Here is a 27,639-nt window from a genome sequence, read left to right as displayed (position 1 = left end):
TGTGTGTGATACAAAGAGAAAGAAAATGTTCAGAGTGATTTGCAGGCAGTTCTTACATTTAGCATAATAGGCTATGGAACTGGAAAGGAACTTAGAAATAATCAAATACCACTACTCCCCTACCCCCCCAACTCTATTTATCTATATAAGGCCCAGAGAGGGGAGATTAATTGCTCCAAATTATAGAGCTCATATGACAGAACCACAATTCAAATCAAGTCTTACATTGCACTGTCTCAGCAACGTCAAAAGTAGGATTATATTTCATTTTTGTGTCCCTTGCACCTAGCATTCTGCTTTAAACATAATAGGCACTTAGAGTTAATTTTTGACATGTACAGTGAAAGAAAACAAGGTACAGCATGTTGCACATGAGGCATGTAAGGAAAAGCCTGGGTTCTAATATCAGATCTGACACTTTTGGTAAGACACATCATTGTTCGGAGCCTCAATTTCCCCATCTGTAAAGTGCCAGTAATAAAATTTACAATGCCTGCCTCCCAGGGTTGCTGTGAGGAAAGTGCTTTGTAAAGACTAAATTATCCTATAAATGTGAATTCTTGTTTCTTGATTAAGATCTGTGATTTCATCTGTATGTGGAATTTCCATTATGGGAAGGAACCCTTACTCCAGTGCAGATTGACAAGTCCTTTCTAACTTGTGGTCTTGATAGTGTGAGGCACTGAGAGGTTAAGTGATGACCTGAATGTGTTTCTACAACCATAATGTGTCAAAGGCATGATTTCAACCCAGTGTTTGGACACTAAGGCTGACCCTCTAGACATTTGCAGCACATAGCCACTTTTTTTAAATCATTATTCCTGTTCTTTCTGTTATTGTGCTTCTCTGAACTTCAGTTTTCCCCTCTGTAAAATAAGAGTGTTGGATTTGATCACTGCTAAGGTCCCATTCCAATTAAGTAATTAAAAAAGAGGAGGGAAGAACTCTAACTTTCTTGTATAGACCATGTCTTCATCATTTCTCCGGTCAGACATCTAACACATCTAAACAGCAGTTTGACTATAGAGAACACATTTCTTCTGCTTCGGGGTTTGCTGGTTGGGTTGGCAGCAATTTCTGATGATGCAGTGATTTTGTTTTCTTCCTATTGTCTTCTCTTTTATTTTTTTAAATTTTGAAAAGTTGTTAAAAGAGCAATTTTAGAAAACACATGTGCTTGTGTTTAATTGACTATTGAGTACCCACTGGTCAGTGCTTGGAGGCAGAGTTGTGGAATGGGAACTCGGAGCAACCCAAACTTCCTCTACAACTCATTGGCTACACTGCAGAGATGAGGCCCAGAAAATAATGAATGTCTTTGTTTTAGGAGCTGAGCCATTCATTAAGGCACAGTAGGCAAGGAGACTAATGGAATTTTCACACATTAGATGGGGATAGGGGAGGCGACTTGTTTCTTTGGCTGTAAGGCTTGGACAATATAGCCTTATTCTTTATCAACACCAGAAGGACAGCAGAACTTGCACTCAAATCTGTTTACAATGCAACCTGGATTGACCATATTGCTTAGGGAATGACTGATGATGAGGGTGGTAATTTTCAGCTCTGTAGGAGGTTAAGCAGACAGAAAATGTTTCTTTTTCATTCATGTTTTCAAAAATATTTCTTGAAACAAAATTTCACTTTCTTCCCTTTAGAAAGTGAACCTATATCTCAAAGGAAGGGGACACCTATGCAATGCAAATGAAGATTTGGCAACAAGAATACCAGCAACCTGAGAAGTCTGATGCAAAGTTTTGTTGAGGATTGGTGGGGCAGGATGAAATTTGCCTTTAAAAAGTTCCCTGAGGTATCATGGACAACTCTTTTGGCAGAAGTGATTCACTGACCTGACGTGACTTTAAGATCTCTGTTAAGAGAGGATGGGACTTATATGAAACTGAATCAGTAATTTTTCCTTTAGAGTTTTAACAGTAATAAATGCCTTTGAGCCTCTGGGAGGAAAGGGACTTTTCAAATTCAAGGTGATTAGTTGTACTGATCACCTAAAATCATGATTATAGTTCTCTAATACTTCAATGTATCTGTGACACGGATACTCTTGGACATGGGTACTCCCTCCATCAATGCAGATCACAACCCATAAAGGTCTACCATCCTGTTACTCATGTGCCTTTCCCATATGTCTCTCTACTAATGGGGAATAGGAATATATCTTAAGTGCTGAGGGCCTTCTCATTCTCTTACCACGGAGCACATGAACCATGCATCTCTTGCTGTGTGAGTGGTTTATTTTCCCCCAGTGATATGTTTCTCTGATGACATCATTTATGTAGCTTCTAGATAAATCCTCATTTGCAATGGGTTTCACTGTGTTCCCACCCACCAAATATCTCTACCTTGTCCTCTGTGGGGTTCTTAACTTCAATCCTTTGGAGACTGTGGTGCTCTATAACTTGCAGACATATATAGTCTCCAGAAGAATTTTAAGCCCAATATTCTTCTGATGATAATTATATTTCTAATATTAGGATGGGGATAGGGCCTGGGTCTGTTGTTTCATTGGTATTAGAAACTGTGTAATTTAATGACAGATTAATAGTTCCATTGATGCGGGCACTCTCTCTACAGATATAAATCATCATAATTCTATACCTTAGCATTCAGGGTAATTTTGAACATCAAAAAGTACCCAACTGTCTCCTTATTTAGCAAGACAGATCTCTGGTTATTAGATCCAATTGGTCTCTGGGTCTGCATTCAAGGCCTTTCTAGCTTGGTAAAACTTGCCAAGTTTTTCAACCTACTGGGATAGCCTTTAAGGTAGGGAATAAATGTTAAGCACCTACTATGTTCCAGACAGTGTGACAAGCACTTTACAAATATTATCTTATGATCCTTGCAACAACATGAAGTAGGTACAATTATTATGTCCATCTTACAGTTGAGGAAATGGAAGCAGACAGAGCTTAAGTGACTTGCCCAGAGTCACACAACTAGTAAGATTTAGCCAGATTTTAAGTTTGGTCTTCCTGGCTCCAGGCCCAGCACTCTATCCACTGAGCCATTTAGCTACCTACTTTGAGATCTTAAGGTCATCACCAAAACATGGGAATTCACCAGAAGGAGCAGAAGTGTAGAAATAATGTTATTAATTACAACAGCAGCTGCCATTCCCACAACTGCTTTGAGCATATGTTGATTCTGAGCATGAAGGTTCAATAAGAGTCTCAGCTATAGTGGCTGTGATGTCTTACGGTACCCACATTCAATCTCCACAATCATTTTGAACCATGTATATTCCAAAGGGTAAATGGGAATGCAAACAAGGTTCTTCCTCTTAGAATGACATTTCTTAGCAGTCTCATCCACTGTTCTTTTGTGAGGTTTGTGATACAAAGAAAGAGAACTAGACTGGCAGTCAGAAGACTGCAAGACATTACCCACAACTCAAGAGAACAATATTACACCTATCTGAAAGGCTGAAAGCACCATACCAAATCTATGTGTTCTCCTCCTCAATTGCTTTGTGAATTTCCCTTTATCTGAATGCCTTTAGAGATATGAGTTCATAGTTACCATGATAAACTCAAGTTGATATCCACCATTATTTTGGGGTGAACCAGAGTTAAAATCTATTATCTTGGGTGGCTTATGATATGATAGAGAATAGATTTATAGATGAAAAACCTCAGATCAAACTAGACAAGAGTTCTTAATGGGAGCTCTGTGTACTTTTGGAAGATTTTAAAAAATACGTTGGTAGCTATTTCATTTAAATTGGTCTCCTTTGTAATCCTATATGTTTTGTTTTATGCATTTAAGAACATTATTCTGAAAATGGGTCCATAGGTTTCACCAGACTAACTGCCAAATACACTACAAAGATTAAGAATCCCTAAGACAGAGGGTTGGGCTGAATCTAATTAGATAAAATTTAATTGGCAATACATGTGAAGTTTTACCCTTGGGTTCAACTTCACAAGTGCAAAACAAGGAATTATGACTAGGTTGCATTTTATTTTTTTTTGTTGTTGGACTGAAGCTCAATATGGCTGAATAAGTTGTGGTATATGGTTGTGATGGAATACTACTGTGCTACAAGAAATGATGAGCTCAATGATCTTAGAAGGGCATGGAAAGACTTGCACAAAATGGTGAACAGAAAAATGAGCTTAACCAAGTAAATAATGTATACAGTAACAGTAATATTGTTTTAAGAACAGCTTTGAGCAACTAAGTCACTTTGACTATTATAAATACTCAAATTAAAAGGAAAGGACATGTGAAGAAAGACTATCTGCATCCAGAGAAAGAACTGATAAATAGATGTATAGAATAATTTTACGTGTGTGTGTGTGTGTGTGTGTGTGTGTGTGTGTGTGTGTGTATACCTATTTGTGTCTAATGGTAGCCATCTCTAGGGCGGGGCAGGGAGGAGGGAAGAAATAAAAGAAAAAGAAATTTATATGATTATTATATATTTAAAAGGAATAGCAAGTTGTACACAATAGATTTGCAGTTTTATGTGCAATCATCTTTTTTTTTCCCTATACTGTTATGGAAATGCTTGTTTTATTCCATAAATTAATAATTAAATAAATTTTTAAAAAATTTAAAAAGTGAAAAGAAATAACAATATAATATGGCAGCCAAAAGAAGTGCTTTAGTCTTAGCCTGAAATAAGAGGTATATTGTCCAGGGCTAGAGAATTAATAACTTCCTTGTTGTTTAAACGTTAGCTAGACGACACCTAGATTGTTATGTTCAGTTCTAGGCACCATATTTTAGGGAGGCCATCAATAATCTGGCGAGTGTCCAAAGGAGGACAACAAGGATGGTGAAGGGGCCTGAGTGCATTTGGTATGATTGTTCGGGAAAGGACTTAGAGATGCAAAATCAGTAGACTGAGAAGTTAGAGGGATTTAAACAAAGGTTTCAAGTGTTCAAGGAAAGTCTGAACAAGCAAACTTTTGTCAGATATGCTGTAGGGATGGAATGGACTAGATGACTTTTGAGATGCTCTCCAACTGAGATTCTCTAAGGTTGGGTGAATCAAGTCCCATTTAAGTAGAATGTGAGCTCCCTGAGAGCAGATACTGTTTTCCATTTTGTATAGGAATCCCCACAGTGCTTTGCTCTTACTATGTGGCTAATAAATGCTTGTTGCCTTGAACTGAACTGAATCTCTAAGACTTACTCGCTATGCAGCCCAAGACAACTGACTTCACCCTCTCTACAATTCAGTTTCCTCATTGGTAAGATGTAAGGAACATGTCTTTAACTGTAAATCACTAAAGAGAAGCAGAGTGGTGTGAAGGATGGAAGTCTGGATGAAGAATCAGAAAGACCTGGATTTAAATCCATGGAGTTCCATAATCAAGTTATACAGAGTGTCCCAAAAGTCTTAGTGCAGTTAAAACTTAAAGCTCTGTTTAAATTATACCAGCTTAAAACTTCACCGAGACCGTAGGGACACATTTATCACATTTATGAACCTTAGTTTCTTCACTTGCAAAATGGGGTTAATTATATCTGGAGTACCTATCCTACCTGCTGGTTGTAGCACCAAAATAATATAAAGTATGTAAAGTGCTTTGCAAAGGTTAAAGTGCTACATAAATGTTTGATGCATTATAATTAATTATTATAATTATCACTATTGTTATCAGTAATTACATCAGTCCTTTAAATTGGGAATTTCATCAAGTTGGATACTATTTCTAATCATGCAGAACACAATCCATCCTCAGCCTCTTATTCTGTGTGACTCTTACCTGAATTTTCATGTATCTTTCACTGAGTATCTAGCCAAAATACTGGAGGCCTTTCCACAGTTTTTTGTTTTTGTTTTTTACTGTTTCATAGATTCTAGTGTCATACTTGGGCTACCAATCTCTAATGGCTCATTCTTTGCTATATTTCTACCTTAATTTTTTTAATCATTGATGTCCTTGATGTTGTCTTTTATGCCACTTCTCATGTGAAAGTCATCACTGTAAACAATCTACAGACCACTTACCCCTGCCATATGTTTCTTTATTGCCTTTAGGTCACCTGTAACTTTAATTCTCCTGAGATTGTGGTGATCTATGATTGTATTAATATAGCATCATACAGAAAATATTGATGTTAAAAAGATTAGGTTGCAGAGCAGGTACTTATTTGAGACTATTGAGAATGCCAGGGGGCAGCTAGGTGGCATGGTGGATAGAGCACCGGCTCTGGCTTCAGGAGGACCTAAGTTCAAATCTGGCCTGAGACACATAACACTTACTACCAGTGTGACCCTGGGCAAGTCACTTAACCCCATTGCCTGGACAAAAGAAAAAAAAATAAAATGCCATGTTATTTTTCATATAAAATCCAGCCCAGTCTCTGCCTCCTACTGTGGCCTAGATTTTTAGCCATATGAAGTTCTTAACCAAGATATGTGGAATGATAGATTACCTCAATGTTCTGCCCATCCAACTGCCTATCACAATCTGGGCAGTGAATATTCATTCTTCTGCTTCTTTTTTCCCCCTATTAATGAATAGGGTAATATTTTTTGAATGAATATGGATCCAATAGAGAAAGTCCTGTGGCATTTCAGGATTTGACGCAACCAATACAATTTTTTCATCAAACATGACCATCTGGAGGATTCATTTTAGCAATAATTATTAATATTAATGTTAATAATTTTTCACAAAGATGGTACAGAACACATGGCCTCTGATAGACTGGGCCAATAGGAGCAATGATTCAATTGCTTCTTGGTTGAATGCTGAGTTGTCAAAAAATATCAGCAAAAAGGTTGATTTTATGGGATTTTATTTAATCAACTATGATCCAGTTGTTTTAGAGCCACTATGACTTTCACAAACAGTTTGACTGACTCTTCATTGTTCTAGTCAATACATTAATGCTTACCTGTCATTCAATTCAATAAACATTTTTTTTTTTGGTGAGGCAATTGGAGTTAAGTGACTTGCTCAGGGTCACACAGCTAGGAAATGTCCAGTTATCTGGGGCCATATTTGAACTCTGGTCCTCCTGACTTCAAGGCTTGTGCTCTATCCACTGCACCACCTAGCTTCCCCTCAATAAATATTTTTAGTCTGTACTTTGTACAACACACTGGGCCAGAAGCTAAGAGAGATAAAAAAGATGAATAAGAGAGGATTCCTGTCCTCATGGTGGTCACAGCCTAATAGAGAAGATAAGATATGTATATAAGTAAATATAATGCAAGTTAAAGAGGGGAAAGGTAATAAATAAGGCATAAGGTGTTATATGACTATAGAGGAAAAGGGGCTTGCTTTTGGTTGGAGGCATTAGGGAAGGCTTCACAGAAGAGATGGCATTTCAGTTGAAACTTGAAAGAATGGCTAGAATTAATGAGGTAGACCTGGGGAATGTGGCATCTTGGGAACAAATGCTTTCCTGGCAGAGGTAATAGCAAGAGCAAAGGTCACAAGCCAAGAAATTTTAAGGAATGTTCAACAAGTGGTTCATTTGTCTAGAGCTTATGGTGACTGAAGTGGGATAATGGCAGGTAAAATTGAGGTCAAATCATGGTAGGCCTTGAATGCCAAATGAAAGAGTTTATGCTTTATCCAGTAAGTAATAGGGAGCCACCAAATATATTTAAAAAGAGTATGTCTTACTTAGTTTTAATCCTTCCCAATACTTTGAACATAGAAGGCATTGAATCAACGTCTATTGAATGAATGAATGGATAATCAGAATTATTCTTTAGGGAAAATAGTACAGCAGCCTAACATAGATGTCATTCAATAAACATTTATTAAGTTCCTCCTATGTGCTAGGAACTGTGGTAAGTTCCAAGGATACAAATAAAAATGAAAACAAAGGCAGTCTCTGCCCTCAGAGGGTTTCCAATCTCATGGGGGAGGGGGAAATAACATACAAAAAGAAGCTGAAAAGTTGATGGGAAGGGAGAAAGAAAAAAGATACTTAACACAGGCACTATAGACAATTCCAAAGAAGCAGTGTAGCTGGTGCAAAAAATAGAGAAAGACTATACTGAGACCCCTCTTTAAGTTGAGTCTCTAGAGCCTATGGCCTTGCCCTCCAGTAAGAGAGTCCAATCAGAAGGACAGAGGGCACTGATGAGATGTTAGTACCAGCAGATTGGATCTTGTATCATAATGTAGGTATATAGGTGTTGGAGGTACTGTGAACTTGAACCCAGGAGATTAGCTGGGAGACTTCTCAATGGTCTAAAGGGAAGAAAAACAAACAAATGAACACTTCAGATGTCAGAGTGGACAACCCAGTTTGACATTTGAACACAGGCTCTCAAGGTCCATTGAAACAGACAGCAAGCCATTTATTTGCCCCATGTATAGTCTGTTGTATATCTCCCATCTTTGTAAGTTGCTTTCTTTCAGGAAAAAAAAAATTAATGATTATGTTAATTATTAAAAGATTGTAAGCTGGCTATAAATAAATGCTTCTGGCATTCAGGAATGTGAAACCACCCTGAAAGCAGCAGCAGGAAAATAATGCATTTTAAGTCTTGGACTGTGGTAAATCTATGTGAAGGGGTTCAGTTCAAACTGATATTTAAGAACAGGTCCAGACTAAGGCACCATAATGCAGTGGAAACAGCCTGGACTTGGAGTCAGGAAACATGGGTTTGGGTTTCCACTCAACCATCAGTTGACCCTGGGTAAGTCATTGACCCCTCTGGACCTCCTTAAATTTCTTCCTTTATCAAATGGGAATAATGAAATTTTAATCAGTCAGTCAATCAGAAAGCATTTATTAAGCATTTACTGTGTGCCTGGAATTTTGCTAAACTCCAGACATAGCAAGAAAAAGCAAAAACAGTCTCTGTCCTCAAGGAGCTTACATTCTAATGAAAGAGACAGCATGGAGATAAACTGGTCCATACAAGATACCTACAGAGTTGGAGGGAAGTAATCTTAAAGGGAAAGGCCCTAGTACCTGGGAAGACACAGAAAGACCTTTTATAGATGTTACTGCTTAACAGCCTACCTTGTGGAGAAAGAATTTCATCAATTATCAAGTGCCATAGAAATGTGAATTACCATTATTATGTAATATCATTATAATTATTTTAATGGAATAATAGTAAATTTTAATATAACAATAATGGTAACATTCCACACTTTATAATATGTGGGGAGAAAAAGGTTTTGTGGAAGGATGACAGATTGGGAGGCTTTCTATTATCCCTCTCAAATATATTGTGTGGGAAGTTGCTGAATTTGCCAGCCCTGCCAGGGGCCCATTAACTAAACAGTTGCTTCCACTGAGCTGTAAACAGAAGATAGGTGGGAGATAGGTGGCCGGGGCTGGGATAACCTAACTGCCAGTTTTGTGTTTCCAGGTCTGAGGCGCAGTTACACGTGTAGCACCTGTCACGTCACCCTCAACTCAATAGAACAGTATCACGCCCACCTGAAAGGCTCAAAACACCAGACCAAGTATGTACTTTCCCCTCTTCTTCTTTTTGTGAATTTCCACTTATCTGGATGCTTATAAAGACATAAACTAGAGTTAATATCTCATTTGGCTTGGTATTCCTATAACAGGGGGAGTGCACAACTTGAAATACAAATATGCATCTCTATTAAAATGTGTGTCCTTGTATAGAGAGGATGAAAGGAGGAGGTTGGCAGTAGAAGAGGGAAAGGGTCAGAGGCAGTGTGCTTGTTTATTATTGTTGTTGTAAAATACAGCCAATGAAGCCACTTTTGCAAAGCTCATGTACTGGAATATGAAGTGCTAGCTCCAGGAGACGAGACTTTCCTGTGCTTGGATGTATTTTTTTTTAGGCTTCTAGTATTCTTCAAAATTAAGTCCTACCTGAATGCCTCACCTAAATCCTCATCATAATACAGAGGGGGCTTGGCTTTCTTAATGGGCTACATATGCCCTTTTGTGTAGGCTTTGAGATCAAGCCCAGTGTCTGATTGTATGTCTCATCCAAGAACTAAGCTGTCTGAAGGTGAAGTCCATCACAATAAGGTTGGACAATAAGTGATGCTTTTCTTTGCCCACAACTAATGAAGTTGTCTACTAGAGTTGTGAAGGAGTCCAGGTTGAAGAGAGCACCCATGTCAATGAAATCAGAGATCCTTTAACTAAGGATCATCTAAGAAAATGATAGAACTCTTATTATACAGAGTTGAGTATATCAAACCTTCCATAAGACTGAAATTTGACACAGTATTCCTTTATGTGATCTTGATGGACAATTTCCAATATTCTCATCCAGTTCTCAGCAAATACTAAGTAAGTGAGTGTGGGCAACACTCTGCTAGGCACTTTGTGGGGAGAAGGATGAACAGATGAGTACAAGAGTGCAAGCTGCTTAAAAAATTTATTAATGGAGGGTAAGTACACAAATAACTATGATACAAAATAGAGTATGATAAGTTCAAGGAAAAGATACAATGTGCTTTTAGAGTTTAGTAGAGAAAAGGCTCATTCTCACCTGAAGGGATGAAAGAAGACTTCGTGGAGTGAGTAACCTTGGAGCTGGGCCTTTAAGGTCAAATACAGTTTTAACAAGGAGACACATGGGTATAGCATGAGGAAATATAGGAAACTCCTAATGAGTTCAAGAAACAGTTGAGTATTCCACTGTGGCTGGGGCATAGGATTCATGGAGAGGCATAGTGTGAAATAGGCTGAAAAGTTAGAATTCAGATTCTGGAGTCCCTGAAATGCCAAGCTGAGGAACTTGAGCATAATCCATTAGTCAGTGAAGAATCATCAGGATTTTATTTATCGAAGGTTTTTGGACTGAAGTGGTCACTTTTCAGCCCCACCTCCTAGCTTTGTGTCTCTTCTATGGCTGGTGCTTGATAAATTATTCTGGACTGAGTGATTGATGGTCAAACTCATGTACTGGAAATGTCACTTTGACAGCTCTACCTGTTGTAGAGCTGGCGGTTGAAGATAGGAGGTAAGGTAGGAGCCCATTGCAATAAGCCAAGACAAGTAGTGGAGACTTGAATAAGAGAGGCATCATTGTCAGTGGAGAAGAGGACACTAATGTGATACTATTTCAGAAGAACAAAACTGAGATTTTTACTTGGATGACTAGGAGAATGATATTGCTATTGGCAATAAAAGAGGAATGAGAAGTTTTGGGGAAAAGATGAGGGAGGTGACTCTTAATAGCGGGAAAGAAAAACCCAGTGAAGAATGCAGAGGAGGCCTAAGCTAAGGAATGAATAAATGCCCTAACAGTTTTGCAACGCAAAGCTAAGGTGCTTTGAACAAAGAGATAGGGAGATCTCAGCAAAAATATGATGGGTATTAAGGAGAGAACCATGGCACTCATATTGACATAGAAGAGAAAAACAACTTAAGAAAGCATGCTATTAGTTCAGAATTAGGGGGATGAGGACAGCATGGCTAGAAAAGCATTCATTTGAAAAAGATCTTGGGGGTCTTAATGGACTGCTAATTCAATATGTTCCAGTAGTGTGACATGGCAGTTAAGAAAAGCTAAAACGTAAAAGTAAACTGTATGAAAAGAAGCGTAATGTCTGGAAAGGGGAAGGTGATAGTTGTGCTGTACTCTGTTTTGGTCAGACTGTATCTAGAGTTTAGAATTGATTTCTGAATATTCAAATGCTAGGAATGACGTTGAAAAGATGTAGCACATACAAGGGGAGGCAGGTAGGAAGGGACCTGTTGAGCATACTCTCTGAGGATCTACTGAAATGTTGGGAGCTATTTTGCCTAGAGAAAAGAAAACTTAAAGATGACGTGGTTATCAGTCAGAAGTATTTAAAGGGCTGTTACAGGGAAGAGGATAACAATGACTGATTAGTTCCAAAAAGCCTCATTAACGGCAATAACAATAAGAAGCAAAGCACTAGATTCTGGACTGATTTAAGAAAAAGACTTCCTATAAATCTTGTCCTGAAGTCTAATTGCATCTCTTAGTAACTGGCGAGCTCCTTCATAGTAGAGGTCTTTCATGGAAATTTGAATGAATATTTTCTGTGATTGCTGCATCAAGGGATTATATTTCAGGTATAAGATTGACTATATTATTTCTGAGGCTCCTACCATATCTTGATGCAATTATTTTTTTCTGTCTTCCGTACCCATGCTATGTATGGATTTACCTTGGATTTGCCCTGGACCCTATTCTCTTTACACTCTCAATGAATTTATCAGTTACCATGGATTCAACTGTAATCTCTGAGCAGATGACTTTCAAATCTATATAGCCAGCCTTTATCTCTCTCCAGTTTTCCAGTCCTACATTTCCATCTTCCTGCTGGACATTTCATTCAACTTAGTGTCTTATTGCAACCTCAAAGTCAATGGGTCTAAAAGAAAAATAATCTTCCACTTAAAACCATTCTTTTTCCTAATGACTTTATTTCTCTCAAGCACAGCATCATTCTTCTTTTTACCCAGGTTCCCAACCTAAGAACAATCAGCTCTTTTCATTGAGCCCCTACTTCCAGTCGGTTTCCAACTACTGTTGCTTCTACCTAAACATTTCAGATCCATCCCATTCTCTGTGCTTATACTACAGCCACCGTATTCCAGGCCTTCATCACCTCTGGCCTGGATTATCCCTATGGCCTCCTATTCCATCTCTCTACATCTAGTCTGTTGCCTTTCCACTCTACTCTCCACAGCTGCAAAAGTGATATTTCTGAAGTGCAGACCAGAGTTTTCTTTTTGGCATTTAAAACCGTTCACTATCTGGCTCCAATCTCTCTTTATATGCTAATTATAGTCTATTCCCCTAGATATGCTGCACTTTAGCCAAATGAGCTTCCTTGTTGCTTCCCAGCCTTTTATTTTCTTCCTCTGCAGCTTTGCTCATGCTGTCCCCTATATGTAGAATTTTTCTTCTTCAACATTAAAATATGAGCTCCCTAAGGGCAGGGACCAAGTTTTTGTCTTGCTTTGTATCCCCAGCACCTAGCACAGTGCCTGATACATGACATAGTAACAGCTTAATAAATGTTTGTTGTCTTATTCACTCACTTACAAATCCTTACCTTCCTTAAAGGCATTCAAGCCCCATCTCTTTAAGCTGTTGTCTCAGTTATTAGTTCTACCCCCTCCCCTCAACCACATTATATTTATTTTGTGAATACTGTGCATTTACTTATTTGTAAACATACTATATTCCCTCTATATAACATAATTTTCTTGAGGTCAAGAAGTGTTTTGCTTTTATTCACGTGTCAGAAGGATGTTACTGATATCTCTTCCCACTCTCAAACTGTGATTCTTTGAGTCATAGAAATTCAGGTTTGGGAGGGACCTCATTGTCTAGCTAGTATAACCCATTGTTGAATCATTTCAGTCGTGTCTGACTCTGTCACCCTGTTTGGAGTTTTCTTGGCAAAGATACTGAAGTGGTTTGCCATTTCCTTCTCCAGTTCATTTTACAAATGAGGAAACTGAGTCAAACTGGGCTAAGTGATTTGCCCAGGATCACACAGCTAATAAGAGGCCAAGCTGGATTTGAACTCAGGTCAGACACTCTATGCACTGCACCACCTAGCTGCCGAGTATAACCCATACCATTAAAAAAAAAAAGTCCCTTCTACACTACAGTTGGTAAGTGTTCACCCAGCTGCTGCTTGAAGAGCTCTAGTGAGAAAAAAGTGGTGCTTTTTAAAGCAACCCATTTTTACTTTTGGTAGCTCTAATTATAACATCAAAGCTAATGATGATGATGATGATGGTAATGATAATAGCTAGCATTTTTATGGCACCTACTATTTCCCAGGCATTATGTTAAGTGTTTTACAAATATTATCTCATATGATTGTTGTAACAACCCTGGGAGAAAGGCTCTATTACTATTCCCATTTTACAGCTGGGAAAACTGAGGCAGACAGCGCTCAAGTGACTTGCCCATGGTCACACAGTTAGGAAGTCTCTAAAGGTAGATTTGAACTCAGGTCTTCCTGTCTCTGGGCCCAGCTTTCTGGCCACTGTACCACCTAGCTCCCTCTAAGGTCAAGCCTATTCTTAATATTATCAATTGAGAAAATGTTTGCAAAGCACTTAGCACACTTACCTAGCATATAGTAGATGCTTCATACATGCTAGTTGCCTTCCTCTCCCCTTTTGTAGCTTCTACCCATCGCTGTAGTTCTAAGCTCCAGGGCTGAACATAACAAGTCTAACAATCTCTCTTTCCCAGTGATAGCCCTGCAACTACTTGAAGCCGACCATATCCCTGCTCCCTCCCTTCCCACCAATATCTTTTCTTCTCTAACCTAAACATCCCCATTTCTTCTACCTTGTTCCCAGATGGTATAAACATGCCTCGTCTAGTCACCATTTTCTGGATGCTCTCCAGCGTATCAAAGTCCTTCCTGAGATTTGGTCCTCAGAACTGAATGTAAAGCCCTCGACATGGTCCCTTCCCCTCTCAACTTCTGTGAATGACTAGAAAGGTGGGAAGCCACAGTGAGTTAAGGAGGAAGGGGCAGGCAGTTTTTGATTACCCCTCACATCATAACGTAGACACTACATCTCCTCCTCCTCTGGATGTTCAGGACTTTCTGTGTGTATGCCAGGATCAGAACACAGTCATCCCAGGCCTTCACCACCCTGGGCCTCAGCGCCCTCATCTGTAAAATGAGAGGCCTAGACCAGATGACCTTTGAAGGCCCTTTTAGCTCTGAAACTCATGACTCCCCCCTTTTTTTTAATAAAGGAGGCCTAGGCATAAGACTCACCCAAGATCTCTCTCTCACACACACACACACACACACACACACACACACACACACATACATGCACACACCTGCTCAGTGGCAGGATTGGGATGACTATTCAGGCCTCCTGCCTTCTGGCCAGGTTCTTTTTCTCCAGTACCATGCCAGGAGTCCGACAGACTTTGGCTGCCTCTAAGTCCTTTAGCAGATGTCATCAAAAGCATAATGGCACCCGAGCTTCTCTCTACCATTAACCAGCAGAAGAAACATTAAAGATCTAATGACATTAAAGGTTTACAAATGCAAATGTTCACACTGCTATGGAAAGCCATTACCTATAAGCAGATTTTCTGGGACTTCCAGGCCATCTACTCTGTCAATTAGTACAAATGATTAAAATGAAATTTAAAAGGACGTGAATCCATACCATGTATTAATGGATGATTCTCCCCTAATATACTTAAATTTGAGCTTTGGGAACCCTTCTAGGCCTAAGTATTTTATATTAGCTAGAAAGAGAGGGTATAAAAGCTGTCATTAGTTACTTTGATACTTCAGGTGGTTGAAAATGACTCACAGGTGTCCAGGAAGATAAATCAAGTTGACAAAGCAACCAGCAGTCATTTCCAAATTTGCTTCTGCCCCTGAGTTGAAAACTTAAATGAATCCATCTTTTTTTTTTTGTCATTTTCCCAAGCCTCCAGAAAAGGTCTCTTATTATTCATTCCCACATTAAATGTGTTCATTTATTTCTTATGTACTTGAATGGTTGCACAGATAGAATGAGTTTTAGGCCTCGTCTCCTTGTGTGCCAGATACTTTGGAACACAATTCAGGCTTTGAAGATAGCCGTGAATTATCTAAGGGATGAAAAATCTTAAATAAGGCACTTCTATAAGGCATGCCAATAAGTCAGAGAGAAAAAGAGCCTTTCTGATTCTTGGTTGGCAAAAGTAACTTAGGAGCCACAAGAAATTATATTATCTCAAAAGGAGATAAATGCTACTCTGAAGGCTGAAGGAGATAAATCCTACTTTTTGAACTTTCAACTTAATAACAACCTTTTGCATTTATTTAATGCTTTGTGGTTTACAATGCACGCTACGCATTTCTTATCTCATCTAATCCTCATGACTATTGTGAGGTGAGCAGAACAGAGGTTCTCCCCCCACCTCCATATTACAGATGAGTAAGCAGAGGTCCAGATGGGCTGAATGCCTCAGAATTGTAGAATGATGGGACTGGTAGAGGCTTTCAAGACCATCTATCCTAATTTTTCCTCAGAGTCTGAGAGAGGGAAAGTACAGGGTCACATAGTTAGGTCTTCTAATTTCAAACTTAAAATTCTTTCTAGTACCCCATGATACCTTTTGGTTCCATACCAAGAATATTAACCAGAGAGGTTTATAGCTTTTGTTCTTTTTCTCTCTGTTGTGTGTAAGCTTCTTTTTTGAATCCAGAAAGAAACCATTATCAGCAGATTATCCTGAGGTGACCACTCGGAAGTATTAAGCTTCCCACTGAAAAAAGGATATCAGTGCCTATAATGGATATAAGTGATTATGATTTGCCAGGTACTATGCTAAGTGCTGGGGATACAAAGAAAGGCAAATGGCAATTCATATTCTCAAGGAATTCACAGTCTAATGGGGGAGACAACATAGAAATAACTATGTACAGGATAATAAGATATATACAGGATAAATTGGAGGTGATCAACAGGGAAAAAGCTCTAATACTAAGGAGGACTGGGAAAAGCTTCTTTTTTTAAAGGAAAAATAGATTTTTAAAAAGTTTTTTGGTTGTTTTTAGCTTTTTTGGTTCTTTTTCTCTGTTTTTTAAAATTTATTTTTAGTTTTCAGCATACACTTCCATAAGCTTTTGAGTTTTAACTTTTCTCCCCCTCCTTCCCCAAGAAAGTATGCAATTTTATATAGGCTCTACATATACATTCCTATTAAACATATTTTCACATTAGTCATGTTGTAAAGAAGAATTAGAACCAATAGGAGGAACCACAAGAGAGAAGAAACAAAACAAAACAGAAGAGATAAAAAAGACCAAATAGTATGCTTCAATTCGCTTTCCAACTCCATAGTTCATTCTCTGGATGTGGATAGCATTTTTAAAAGAAAAAAATTTTTTTTGCTTTTTTTAGTGAGGCAATTGGTTTTAATTTGTCCAGGGTCACATAGCTAGTAAGTGTCAAGTGTCTGAGGCCACATTTGAACTCATGTCCTCCTGACACCAAGGCTGGAGCTCTATCCACTGTGCCACCTAGCTGTCTAGGAAAGGATTCTTGTAGAAGGTGGAATTTTGGCTGGGTCTGGAAGACGGTCAGGAAGAGCCAGAAATGGAAATGAGGAGGGCAAATATTCCAGGCATAGAAAGCCAACAGTGAAAACTTCAGTGTTCTAGGACTCAGCTTCATCCTCTGTAAACCAGGGAGTTGATCTACTTCATAATCCCCAAGCCCACTTCCAGCTCTAAGTATATGATTTTGTGATCCTACTAGATTCTCAGCTCTTTGGGGAGGTCAAATACTACCTTGCAATGTACTTCAGCGTAGTGGGAGAGAAGGAAATACAGCAAGAAAGGAAAGAGTAAGGTAACATATGTGGGTCATTCAGATATTTTTTCTGTAGACTGTCCCAAATGAAGCAAGGAATGGGCTTATTGCATCTGTACTGCCCCTTGGAGGTGCAGTTACCCAGTACATTCAAGAAATAAGCAATAAGGACAAAGGGTGATGGTGTTAGTATAGGGTAAACATCCATGGTTTCTGCAGATGGGTGGACATCAGGGATGCAGAAGTGAAGGGCCTTGTTTATATCCCTTATTTGTGGTGGTTTATGCGCCTTTTCCAACCCCTCTTTATTCTAGTGTCTTTGCTTTATTATTTCCTATTTATCATACGTGTGTGTGTGTGTATGTATATATACACCTTATTTGTACATACTTGTTTACAGATGGTCTCCCTCATTAGATTGTAAGTTCCTTGAGGGAAGGGAGGGGCTTTTCCCTCTTTTTGTATCCCCATTACTTGGTACAGTACCTGGCATATAGTAGGCACTTAATAAATGTCTATTGACTGATTATGTGTCCTTGCTTTTGGAAAAGTATCAATGGGGTCATAATACATCCTTGAGTTTCTGGAGTCGTATTTCACCTGTTTTGCCCAGTGGACAAATAGCCTTCAGGCTAGCATATCTGCAGTAGGATGTTCATAATAAGATCAGGATTAGGGCATTCCGAACCTCTAACAACATTTTTGAGGCATTGAAAGATGTGCCTAGGGCCAGTGTAAAGTGGCTGTCAGAAATGGCTGGCACTTAGCAAGCATTTATTAAGTATTTACTATAGGTCATGTTCTGTGCTATGTAGGAGGATACAGAGAAAGGCAAAAACAGCTCGTTCCCCCAAGGACCTTAGATTCTAATGGGAGCAGTACGATAATGCAGAATCCAAATTCAGACTGTTTCCAGTTGTTCTTTGCTCAGATCCAGCTGTAACAACACAGCGCAGAGGGTTATCTATCTCTCTGACATTTTGCTTACAGGAGCAGGCTATTGGCAAATGGTTGGAGAAAAGCTAAGAGAAGGGAAAGGATTCCTAGGTACCACGTTGAGGGATTTACCCCTTCAACAGAGATCCCAAACAAAACATAATGGGACAATGTAAAGTGGATGATTAGTTTTATTTTAGAGAAGCCAAGAAATAATAAAAATTATAAATATAATGCTTTTTGCACTTTATGGAAACAGTTCTCACAGGCATAAACAAGGATTTCAAAGTGCTTTTTGTCAATAGTACCCTCATCTTTAAATCATACAACAATATATTGTGTGCAACAATATACATAATGCAAGACAGTCATTAATTGTAACTGTTATTCTAAGCCTTGATTAGACAAAATAGCATATGAAATCTAAAAAAAAAATAAGATCAGAAGAAGGAAAAAAAAAGAACATCAGATCCTTGAACATTTTCAGGTAGTTCAAACTCTGTGTATTATACCTAATAATGAAACAGGTGACAAAGATTGTACCAAAGTCTCAAATAATTTTAAAAGGAGATGGGCACACTTAGAATGGAATTCTAAAAAGCTTTTTTTGAATTATCTGGCATGAATCCAAATAGCAGGCCAATTATGTGAAAACAGTAATTAAGAAAAACTAATATCTGCTATGACCATAATAGCAGAAATTCTGCTATGTATGCCATTTCTATAGTAAGAACTATAAAAGGAGAATTGGAGTCATCAAGGCATATAAGGAAGTAGAGGGCAGGGAAGGAACAACTATTTATTAACGGCACTTTTTATGTGCCTGGTACTGTGCTAAGAACTTTACAAATATCTCATTGGATTCTCACAACAACCCTGGGAGGTAGGTACTATTATGAACCCCATATTGTAGTTGAGAAAACTGGAACAGAGAATAAATGACTCATCCAGGGTTACACAGCTAAGTGTTAAATAATAATTATTGTCTCAACCACTTTACAATGGCCTTTGAATTATTGGTGAGACACTTTGTTAGCCTCTTCTCCGATGTAAACCCAACCTCTCAACCCCCAACCTCCTTAATAAATTAAAAAAGATAGAAAACTAACGATAAATTCTAGTATGAATCAATTACATGTTTATGTTTTTAATGTAAAATAGTCAGAGTCTGTATTAAAGTAAAAACTAAAAACACTTAAGAGAAAAATATAATAGCTGAGGAGCGAAAGGGTATGCCAAAAAATCTCCAGAATACAAGGAGCAATATTTTCAAGAGCAATTTGAAACTATGCCCAAAGACCTATAAAACTGTGCATACCCTTTGACCTAGCAATACCACTACTAATTCTGTATCCCAAAAAGATTAAAAAAAAAAGGCAAAAGGATCTATGTCTACAAAAAAATATTTATAGCAGCTTTTTTTTTGTGGTGGCAAAGAATCGGAAATTGAAGGGATGCCCATAAATTGGGGAATGGCTAAACCAATTGTGGTATAATGGTGATGGAACAGTATTGTGCTTTAAGAAACAATGAGCAAGATGGTGTCAGAAAAACCTGGGAAGACCTAAATGAACTAATACAAAGTAAAATGAGCAAAAGCAGAGAACATTGTACATAGTAACAGCAATGTTGTAATAATAATCAACTGAAAAGACTTAGTACCTCTGATCAAGAAAATGATCCTAAACAATTCTAAACATGATGAGAAAATGTTGTCTACCTCCAGGGAGAGAATTTGTGAACTCTGAGTACAGATTAAGGCAAACTTTTTTCATTTTCCTTTTGTTTCTTGCTTTTTCTTGTTTGTTTTTGTTTTTGTTTTGCAATGTGGCTAAAATGGAAATGTTTTGTATCAATATATAATTGATATTATATTGCTTTCCTTCTCAATGAGTAGGGGAGGAATGGGAGGGAAAGAGTTTAAAACAAGTTTTTTAAACAAATGTTTAAAATAAATACATTTTAAAGAAAAAAAGTTTCTCTATATAAAACATGCCACCAACCCAATAACGGCAAAAATGCTCCATATGAAATATTTTTTCAGGGAGACAATTTAAGCCCATTATGCTTCTTCCTGGTTTTAAAATCCATTATCATCTGTTCTGAACCTGTCTCGGTATTAGGTATGGATTATAAGTTAAAGAGTCAACTGAAGCATCTTATTAACCATTTGATTGGTTGCAAGCTCCTTGGGAACACTCAATACTAATTTGTAATGTATCTCAACATAGTAGAAGAGAAGGATGTGAATCGGAGAGTGTATATGGAAGAGAACATTTATGTAAATTTGAGTATGTGAATGCCGATAAGCTCTATGGATCTGCCAAAACCCAAATGAAGTAGTTTATTCATTTCGTGGAATCTTTTTCCAATGATATCAATATCTGGTACAATAAGAATAAAAATATTAATGTAAGCTAAGGAAAGAAAAAGACTGAAAACTTTGAGCCTAAATGGTGAGGTTACATTAAACTAGTGGACAAAAACAATACCTGAGAATACCTTGACAGTTTTAGGCAAGACACATTGAGAGTAAAGATATCAAAGAGATGACTGTGGCTAAATATATTAAGATAATTACTGGCAACCTGGAATCAAAGCTGACTGAGGATACATTTGATATAATTAACCCTGATACACTACCTATCTTAACGCAAAACTCTGAAATTGTAAAATGGAATGTAACAGATTTGGAAAGTAGCCTGACAAAACCCAATACAATATCAACAAGACACAGGACCCTTTACATTAAGGAAGAATATAGAAAGATTGAAATTTCCCTGCCAAAAATGAAGATAAGAATTTGATAGATATTTTCAGAGCACAAGAACAACAGGTCAAAACCCTACAGAAATACTTTTGGAACAAGTAGATATTATTTAATTAAACAATAATAAAGATTCATAACAGGTACAGGCCTCTAGATTTATTGAGTACAAAGAACAGGTCAAACCTGTGAAAAAACTGAGATCCAAGATAAGAATTAAAAGGCCTTTCATGGGCAATATCTACATTAACTCAGCCAACAATATGTCTACAAAGAAACTTCAAACAAATGACTGAGTGAGTTGCGAGGATCTCTAGAAATTGGGGAGGGGGGTTGGGATGGCAATTCAGGACTAGTTCATTGCCATAATATATTATAGAAGAGTCATTCTTAAGGAAATTGGACTCAGTGACCAATGTAAATTATGCAAAAAAAAATAGTAGGAGCTGTGCAATATATCATTTCAGGTTATAAAAATAAAGTCCTTAATGAATGTACCATGACAGGATCTGGTGGCTAGAATTGCACAGCACCATGGACTGACAGACAAGTTTTCATACTACATATACACACCTCAAGATATCTTTGACAATTTAACAAATAAACTGCTCTGTTAACACAGACTGCTAACTGTGCCGCTAACATAATTGCCCAGGTATAACATTGGTCCATATGGACTTAAGAACGATGTTTTCAATAGACCATGCCATTCCAAACACTCATAATCGCCAAGCTCCATAGAATGAAAAAAAAAAAGCTTTAAAAATATAAATGCCTGGTGAGATGATCAAAACCATGTGGGAACAGAAAGAGGCATATATCCCTGTCATTCTACCTGCTGCTAGAGTTGTACCAAGGACATTTTTAATGAGCCTACAGAAGATGAGCTTACATCCTCATACTTTTATTCAAGTACAAAAAGCAGTTATTTTACTCACCTTTGCAATAGTCCACAGCACATTAAACGTAAAAGACTAACAATAGAATATTGATTTGCCCATGTACTGTTTCTATCTGAACTCCATGGAAAGGACAAGAACATTAAAATAAAAGCAATATTGATGATGGTTTACTTTTGTGTAATGCTTTTCTCTCATTTGATTGTATGTGTTCCTCACAACAACCTTCATGACATCATCTGGTATAATTACTTTGATTCATATTTAACAGATGAGGAACTGAGTCTTTCAGAGATTAAATGAGTTTACCTAAGGTCACAGAGCTAACAGTAAATGGAGAATTTGGGACTTGAACATACAATCTTGTAATTCTATTGGAATCATTAAACTCTGAGCTCCTTGAGGTCAGGCACTGTCTTTTACCTTACTTTGTATCCCCAGCACAGTGCCTGGCACATAATAGGCACTTAATAAATGCTTACTGGATGACTGATTTTTTTTAAAAAATAGATTTGTGTACATTCACCCATTTATATAATAATGTTAAATGTTTTTAATCACTTGAAAAAAAAGACACAGATGGTATGCTTTTCTGATTTGCTGGAAGGATGTTGCTGAGGCAAAGAGCTAACACACTGGATGGAAGAATTGAGATCCAAAAAGATCTCAATTGGAGAGAAGGACTGAGGATGAAATTAAAATTCCAAAGAAAAAACAGTTTTACACTTGGTTTCAAATTATCACTTGGCCAAGTATAAGATGAAGGAGGCATGTAGAAAAGGGATTAGCCTTGTTCTGCTTGGTCCTGGAAGGCAGAACCAGGAACAGTGGGAGAAAGATGCAAATGGGACAGATTTTGACTTAATATAGAACATAATTTGCAGTAATTAGGGCTTTTCTAAGATTAATTGGCCCATACGTGAAGATAGTGACTTACTTTTTGCAGGAGGTCGCCTAGCTAAGATTGGATGATCACTTGTTGGACGTGCTGTAGGCAGAATTCTTGCTCAGGTATGGATGTCATTAGATGACCTGAGAACTCCCATACTATTCTAAGATTTTATGTTTTGTTTTGTTTTGTTTCACCAAGGCGTGGGCTGGGTAAGTTTTATTGTCTTTTTCATGCATCTCTCGCTACTGTATTTTACTCTGTATGGAGCATCTAGGGATGCATTCTAATTACTGCATGAAGTAGATTAGGTCCTTTATGGTCTTGAAATGATCTAAATTAGGAGCATTTCCTTTCTTTCCTTATTAGTTCTAGAGTTACATATGGCATATAGTGTTCTTTACTGCCTTTCTGTCTTTTTTTAATTTTTTTAGTCTCTCATTCTTTGTTTCTTTCTTTGTAAAGAGGAGGTTTGAACCCATAGTCATTAGATTTCCTTATTTGAAATTTGTGTGAGGATTCTGCTTTTTCTCTGAAGTAATTCTGAGTCTGGTAAGTTATATTTACTTGTGAATAGTACTAAGAAGCTCTTTGTTTTTTTTTAGTATTGCACCCAGTGTGATGGGGTTGAAAGGGCACTGCTTCTAATTTTGGTGCTTCTACTAACTCACGATGGTGTTTAGATTAAGTCCCTTCCCTTCTCTGGGCCTCTTTTTACTCTTCTGTAAGATGAGGGAATTAGAATAGGTGATCTTTAAAGTCTCTTTCAGATTTAAAATTATATTACATGATGTTTTTACTTGCAATTGTAGAAAGTATTCCACCTCATCAGTTGGTCCATAAACATTTATGATATGCCTGTTCTGTGCCAGGCACTTTACTAAGTCAGTCAGTCAGTTAGCATCTATTAAGTGCCTTCTATACGTCAGGCATTGGGCTAAGTGCTGGGATACAAAAAAAAAAATCCAAATGACAGTGCTTGTTATCAAGGAGTTCACAGTCAAACAGGGGAGACAACAGGCAAGCAATTATGTACAAACAAGGCATATATAGGACAAATTGGAGATAATCAGTAGAGGGAAGGCACTAGTATTAAGGGGAATCTGATAAAGTTTCTCATAGAAGATGCGGTTTTAGCTGGGATTTGAAGGAAGTCAGAGAGGGTAAAGGTGAAAAGAGAGAGCAAAAAGGTCCAGAGTTTCTAGTGCTAGGAACAATGCAGTGACCACTTTCACTGGATGGATCAAAGTATGTTGGGGAAAATAAGGTAAAAGAAGACCAGAATTGTGGGAGGGAACTGGAGTGTGAAGGGTTTTGAATGACAAACAGTGTTTTATATTTGATCCTGGAGGTGACAAGGAGCCACACTTATTAAATGTGGGCATGGAGAAGGTCACCCTATCAAATCTGCTCCTGAGGAAGATTCATTTGGTATCTGAGTGGAAGGTGGATTAGAATTGGGAGAGACTTGCGGCAGAGGGATTAACCAGCTGGCTAATTGCAAGTCCAAGTGTGAGGTGATGAAGGCTTGTACAAGAGAGGAGGCAATGCGTCAAAAGAGGGAAGGGGGTGATATGAGAGATATTATAAGATTGAATTGACAGTACTTGTCACCAGACTGCATATGGTGTGGGATACTAGAGAATGAAGAATCAAAGATGACACATAGGTTGTAAGCCAAGGTGACTGGGAAGATGATGGTACCCTGAACAGGTGAGAGCAAAGTTCAGGAGTGGGGAGGGATTTGGAGGACAGATAATGAGATCATTTTGGGCCACGTGGCACTTAAGATGTCTATGGGACGTCTCTCTTAGGTGTTATTCCATATTTAGATGTTTAGTTAGAGGTGAGAGTCTGGACATTAGGAGAGAGATTGTGGATGGATAAGTAGGTATGAAAATCATCAGCATAGAGATGATAGCTGAAACTATGCTATCTCATCAGATCACCAAGTGAAATAATATAGAGGGAAAAGAGAATAGGGCCCAAGAACCTACCTTGGCTGACACTAACCTTTAATGGGCATAAAGATACCTGGGATGGAGATCCAGCAAGACGGCTGTGAAGGAGTAGTCAGATAGGAAGAGAACTAGGACTGAGTAGTGTCACAGAAACCTAAGAGAAGAATGAGGATATTAGAATTGATTGCCTTGTTTTACAGTGGGGAAAACCACATCTATATAAATGAACTGACTTGTTCAAGGTCATGAAGCTAGTCAAGGGCAGAGTTTAGCCCCAGAGACTCATCACCTAAAACCAGAAGGTACAGTGTGTATCAGCCAAGCCAAGCTGCATTTTTTTATCCTCAGGATATCAGAGCAACTGGGTGCCAGTCACTCCCTAGCTACATTCCGGTTATTATTGTGATGGATTCTGAAGTCTATGTTAATAGGGGTGGGTGTGTGTGTGTGTGTGTGTGTGTGTGTGTGTCTGTGTGTGTGTGTGTGTCTGTGTGTGTACATATGTGTACATTCATCAATTGAATTTCTGGTTTGAGCCCCAACCTACTAGCTACTAATTACTTTATTTAATAATTTAAATGATAAAGAATTTAATAAAAATGATAAAAGAAACATAAGCACATTAATGTAAAAACATTAACATATATAGAAGGAATTGAGCTTCAATCCCCAATCTCTAAAGCAAAACAAGCCCTGTTCAGATTTGTGTTCATAATCCCCAACCCTAACTGTAGTCTCCCCAAAGGTTTTGGAGTCAAAGGACGCTTATTGTTATTCAGTCGTAGCTAGCTCTTTGTGACCCCATTTGGGGGTTTTCTTGGCAAAGATGCTGCAAGGATTTTCCATTCCTTTCTCCAGTTCTTTTTATAGATAGGGAAATCTGGGAGGCAAACAGAGTTAAGTGACTTGCTCAGGGTCACACAGCTAGTGAGTGTCTGAAGCCATATTTGAACTGATGAAGAAGAGTCTTCCTGACTGTTGGCCCAGCACTCTATCCAGTACACTACCTGGCTACTTTGGTCATAAACATCCTCATCCACAGTAAAACTGGACCTGTGTACATATGGTTAACTTATGACTAGTTTGAAAAACGGTATAGAAGCCAGGATGCCTCTCCTGATTACAGCTGTGCAGTCAGGTCAGCAGGACTTCAGCTCCAGGATCTCAGTTATTCGGATGCTCAGGATCAAAAATTTCACTGGCCTTGGGTCTATCATTGCAACCCAGCTCTGAAATAGATAGAAAAGGAAATTCTCCATAGAATATGCCCATGTAGACCAGAAAGTTGTTATAAGAATTGAAGGTTTCCTCTTCTTGGGGTCCTGGGCTCCATTAAGTGTCTCTCAGACCTCTTCTTTTGTCTTCCAATATTTGCACTGCCCTGATTCCAAGAAACACCACTCTCCAAAAGCGACATGAATCTTGTAGAAGCCAATGAGGCAAATGAAGTCATTTCTGAACACCATTGCCCAGGTCAGGGCCAAAATGCCCTGCTATAGAAACTAAAGGTCAAAGGACCCTTCAGAATCTTCTACTTTGGGCAGATCTCCACATAGGAAATGAGGGTATAAGAGAAAGAGGAGAGGGCTCAGAATTAATATATCATCACTTTTTGTAAGTATAGAACAAAAATTCTGGGAAGAAGAAATTAGGAAAGGTTCTTTGGGATGTTTTTGACATGTTTTTGTCCATAGAACTGGTGCATAACCTTCATCAATCCTTCATTTGAAAAAGTGTAAAACTGTAAGCTTCAGTCATTTCAATAATTCAGCAAACATTCGTCAAGCTTTTTCAAGTTTCTAGGCACTACATTGGGAATTAAAAATAAAAAAGGCATAGTTCTCGCCCGGTACCTGGCATGTAAGTGCTTACCAAATGCTTGGCTGACAAAGGGACTTAGAACTCAGTAAGAAACCTATGATGCATGTGCAGATTGCTGTGACACAAGCTAGAATGTGTGGGTATAAGAGGTCAAACCAAGTGTTGTGGACAGAGGAAGAGAGGGATCACTTTTGGGCTAATCGTGGAAGGCTTCATGGAGCAGGTGGGATTTGATCTGAACCTAGAAAGGTTTTAAATGACAGATGTGGTAGGAAGGTAATTCCATGTATAGAGAATGGCTAGAGCAGAAGGCCTTGTGGGAAAAAGCTTGGGAAGTATTCTGGGCAGCTAGGTGGCACAGTGAGTGGATAAAGTGCTGGTCCAGGAGTCAGGAAGGCTAATCTTTCTGAGTTCAAATCTGGTCTCAGACACTTACTAGCTGTGTGACCCTGGTCAAGTCACTTAACTCTGTTTGCCTCAGTTTCCTCCTTTGTAAAATGAGCTGAAGAAGGAAATGGTAAACCACTCCAGCATCTTTGCCAAGAAAACCCCAACACGACTGAAACGACTTAACAACAACAGAAGTGGGATGCATTCAGAATGCATATTTGAATAATGTGAAAGGGGATGTTATATGAAAGAGTAGAAAGAGAGATTGGAGTCAGGTTGTAGAGAACCTTAAATCACAGGTAAAGAAATGTGGACAGCCTTCAGTAAGCATCAGGAAGCACTGCAGATTTTCAGACCTTTGCACTGGGAAGATTGTTCTGACTTCATGTAAAGAATGGATTGCAGAAAGGAGAGACTAGAGGTAGAGAAAGCACTTAGAAGGCTGTAACAGTATTCCAGGCTGGAGGGGATAAGTGCTTAAAGGAGACGGGAGAATGGAAGTGCGGATGGAGGTAAGAGGAGAGCTTGTGAGGTATTATAGAGACAGAACAGACCATCCACGGGAGCTGATTAGATTGAAGGCGTGAAAGAGAGGGAAGAGGCAAAAATAGTTTTGAGTCTAAGTAACTGAAAGGATGATAGTATTTAAAATTTATTTTTAAATTTTATTTTAAATATTCAAAATAAATATATTTAAATTGAATTAGTTTAATGAATTAATTGATTTGACTTCAAATATTTAAAATAACT

General features: G+C 38.2%; 1 protein-coding gene across 3 annotated transcripts in view; it reads left to right on the top strand.

Moving 5' to 3' along the window:
- Nucleotides 1-27,639, top strand: part of ZMAT4 (zinc finger matrin-type 4) — a 732,744-nt gene that overhangs the window by 416,682 nt on the left and 288,423 nt on the right. For all 3 annotated transcript variants that reach the window (XM_078149597.1, XM_078149596.1, XM_020969655.2), the window contains one exon: nucleotides 9,323-9,419. In XM_078149597.1, the coding sequence (XP_078005723.1) occupies nucleotides 9,323-9,419 (97 nt within the window). The remainder of the gene's footprint in view (nucleotides 1-9,322; nucleotides 9,420-27,639) is intronic.

This window comes from Phascolarctos cinereus, unplaced genomic scaffold (assembly GCF_003287225.1).
Source record: "Phascolarctos cinereus isolate Bilbo 61053 unplaced genomic scaffold, phaCin_HiC Scaffold_2;HRSCAF=192, whole genome shotgun sequence".
Taxonomy (NCBI): Eukaryota; Metazoa; Chordata; class Mammalia; order Diprotodontia; family Phascolarctidae; genus Phascolarctos; species Phascolarctos cinereus.
Note: the sequence above shows the minus strand (reverse complement) of the source record. Positions and strands in the feature narration are given on the sequence as shown.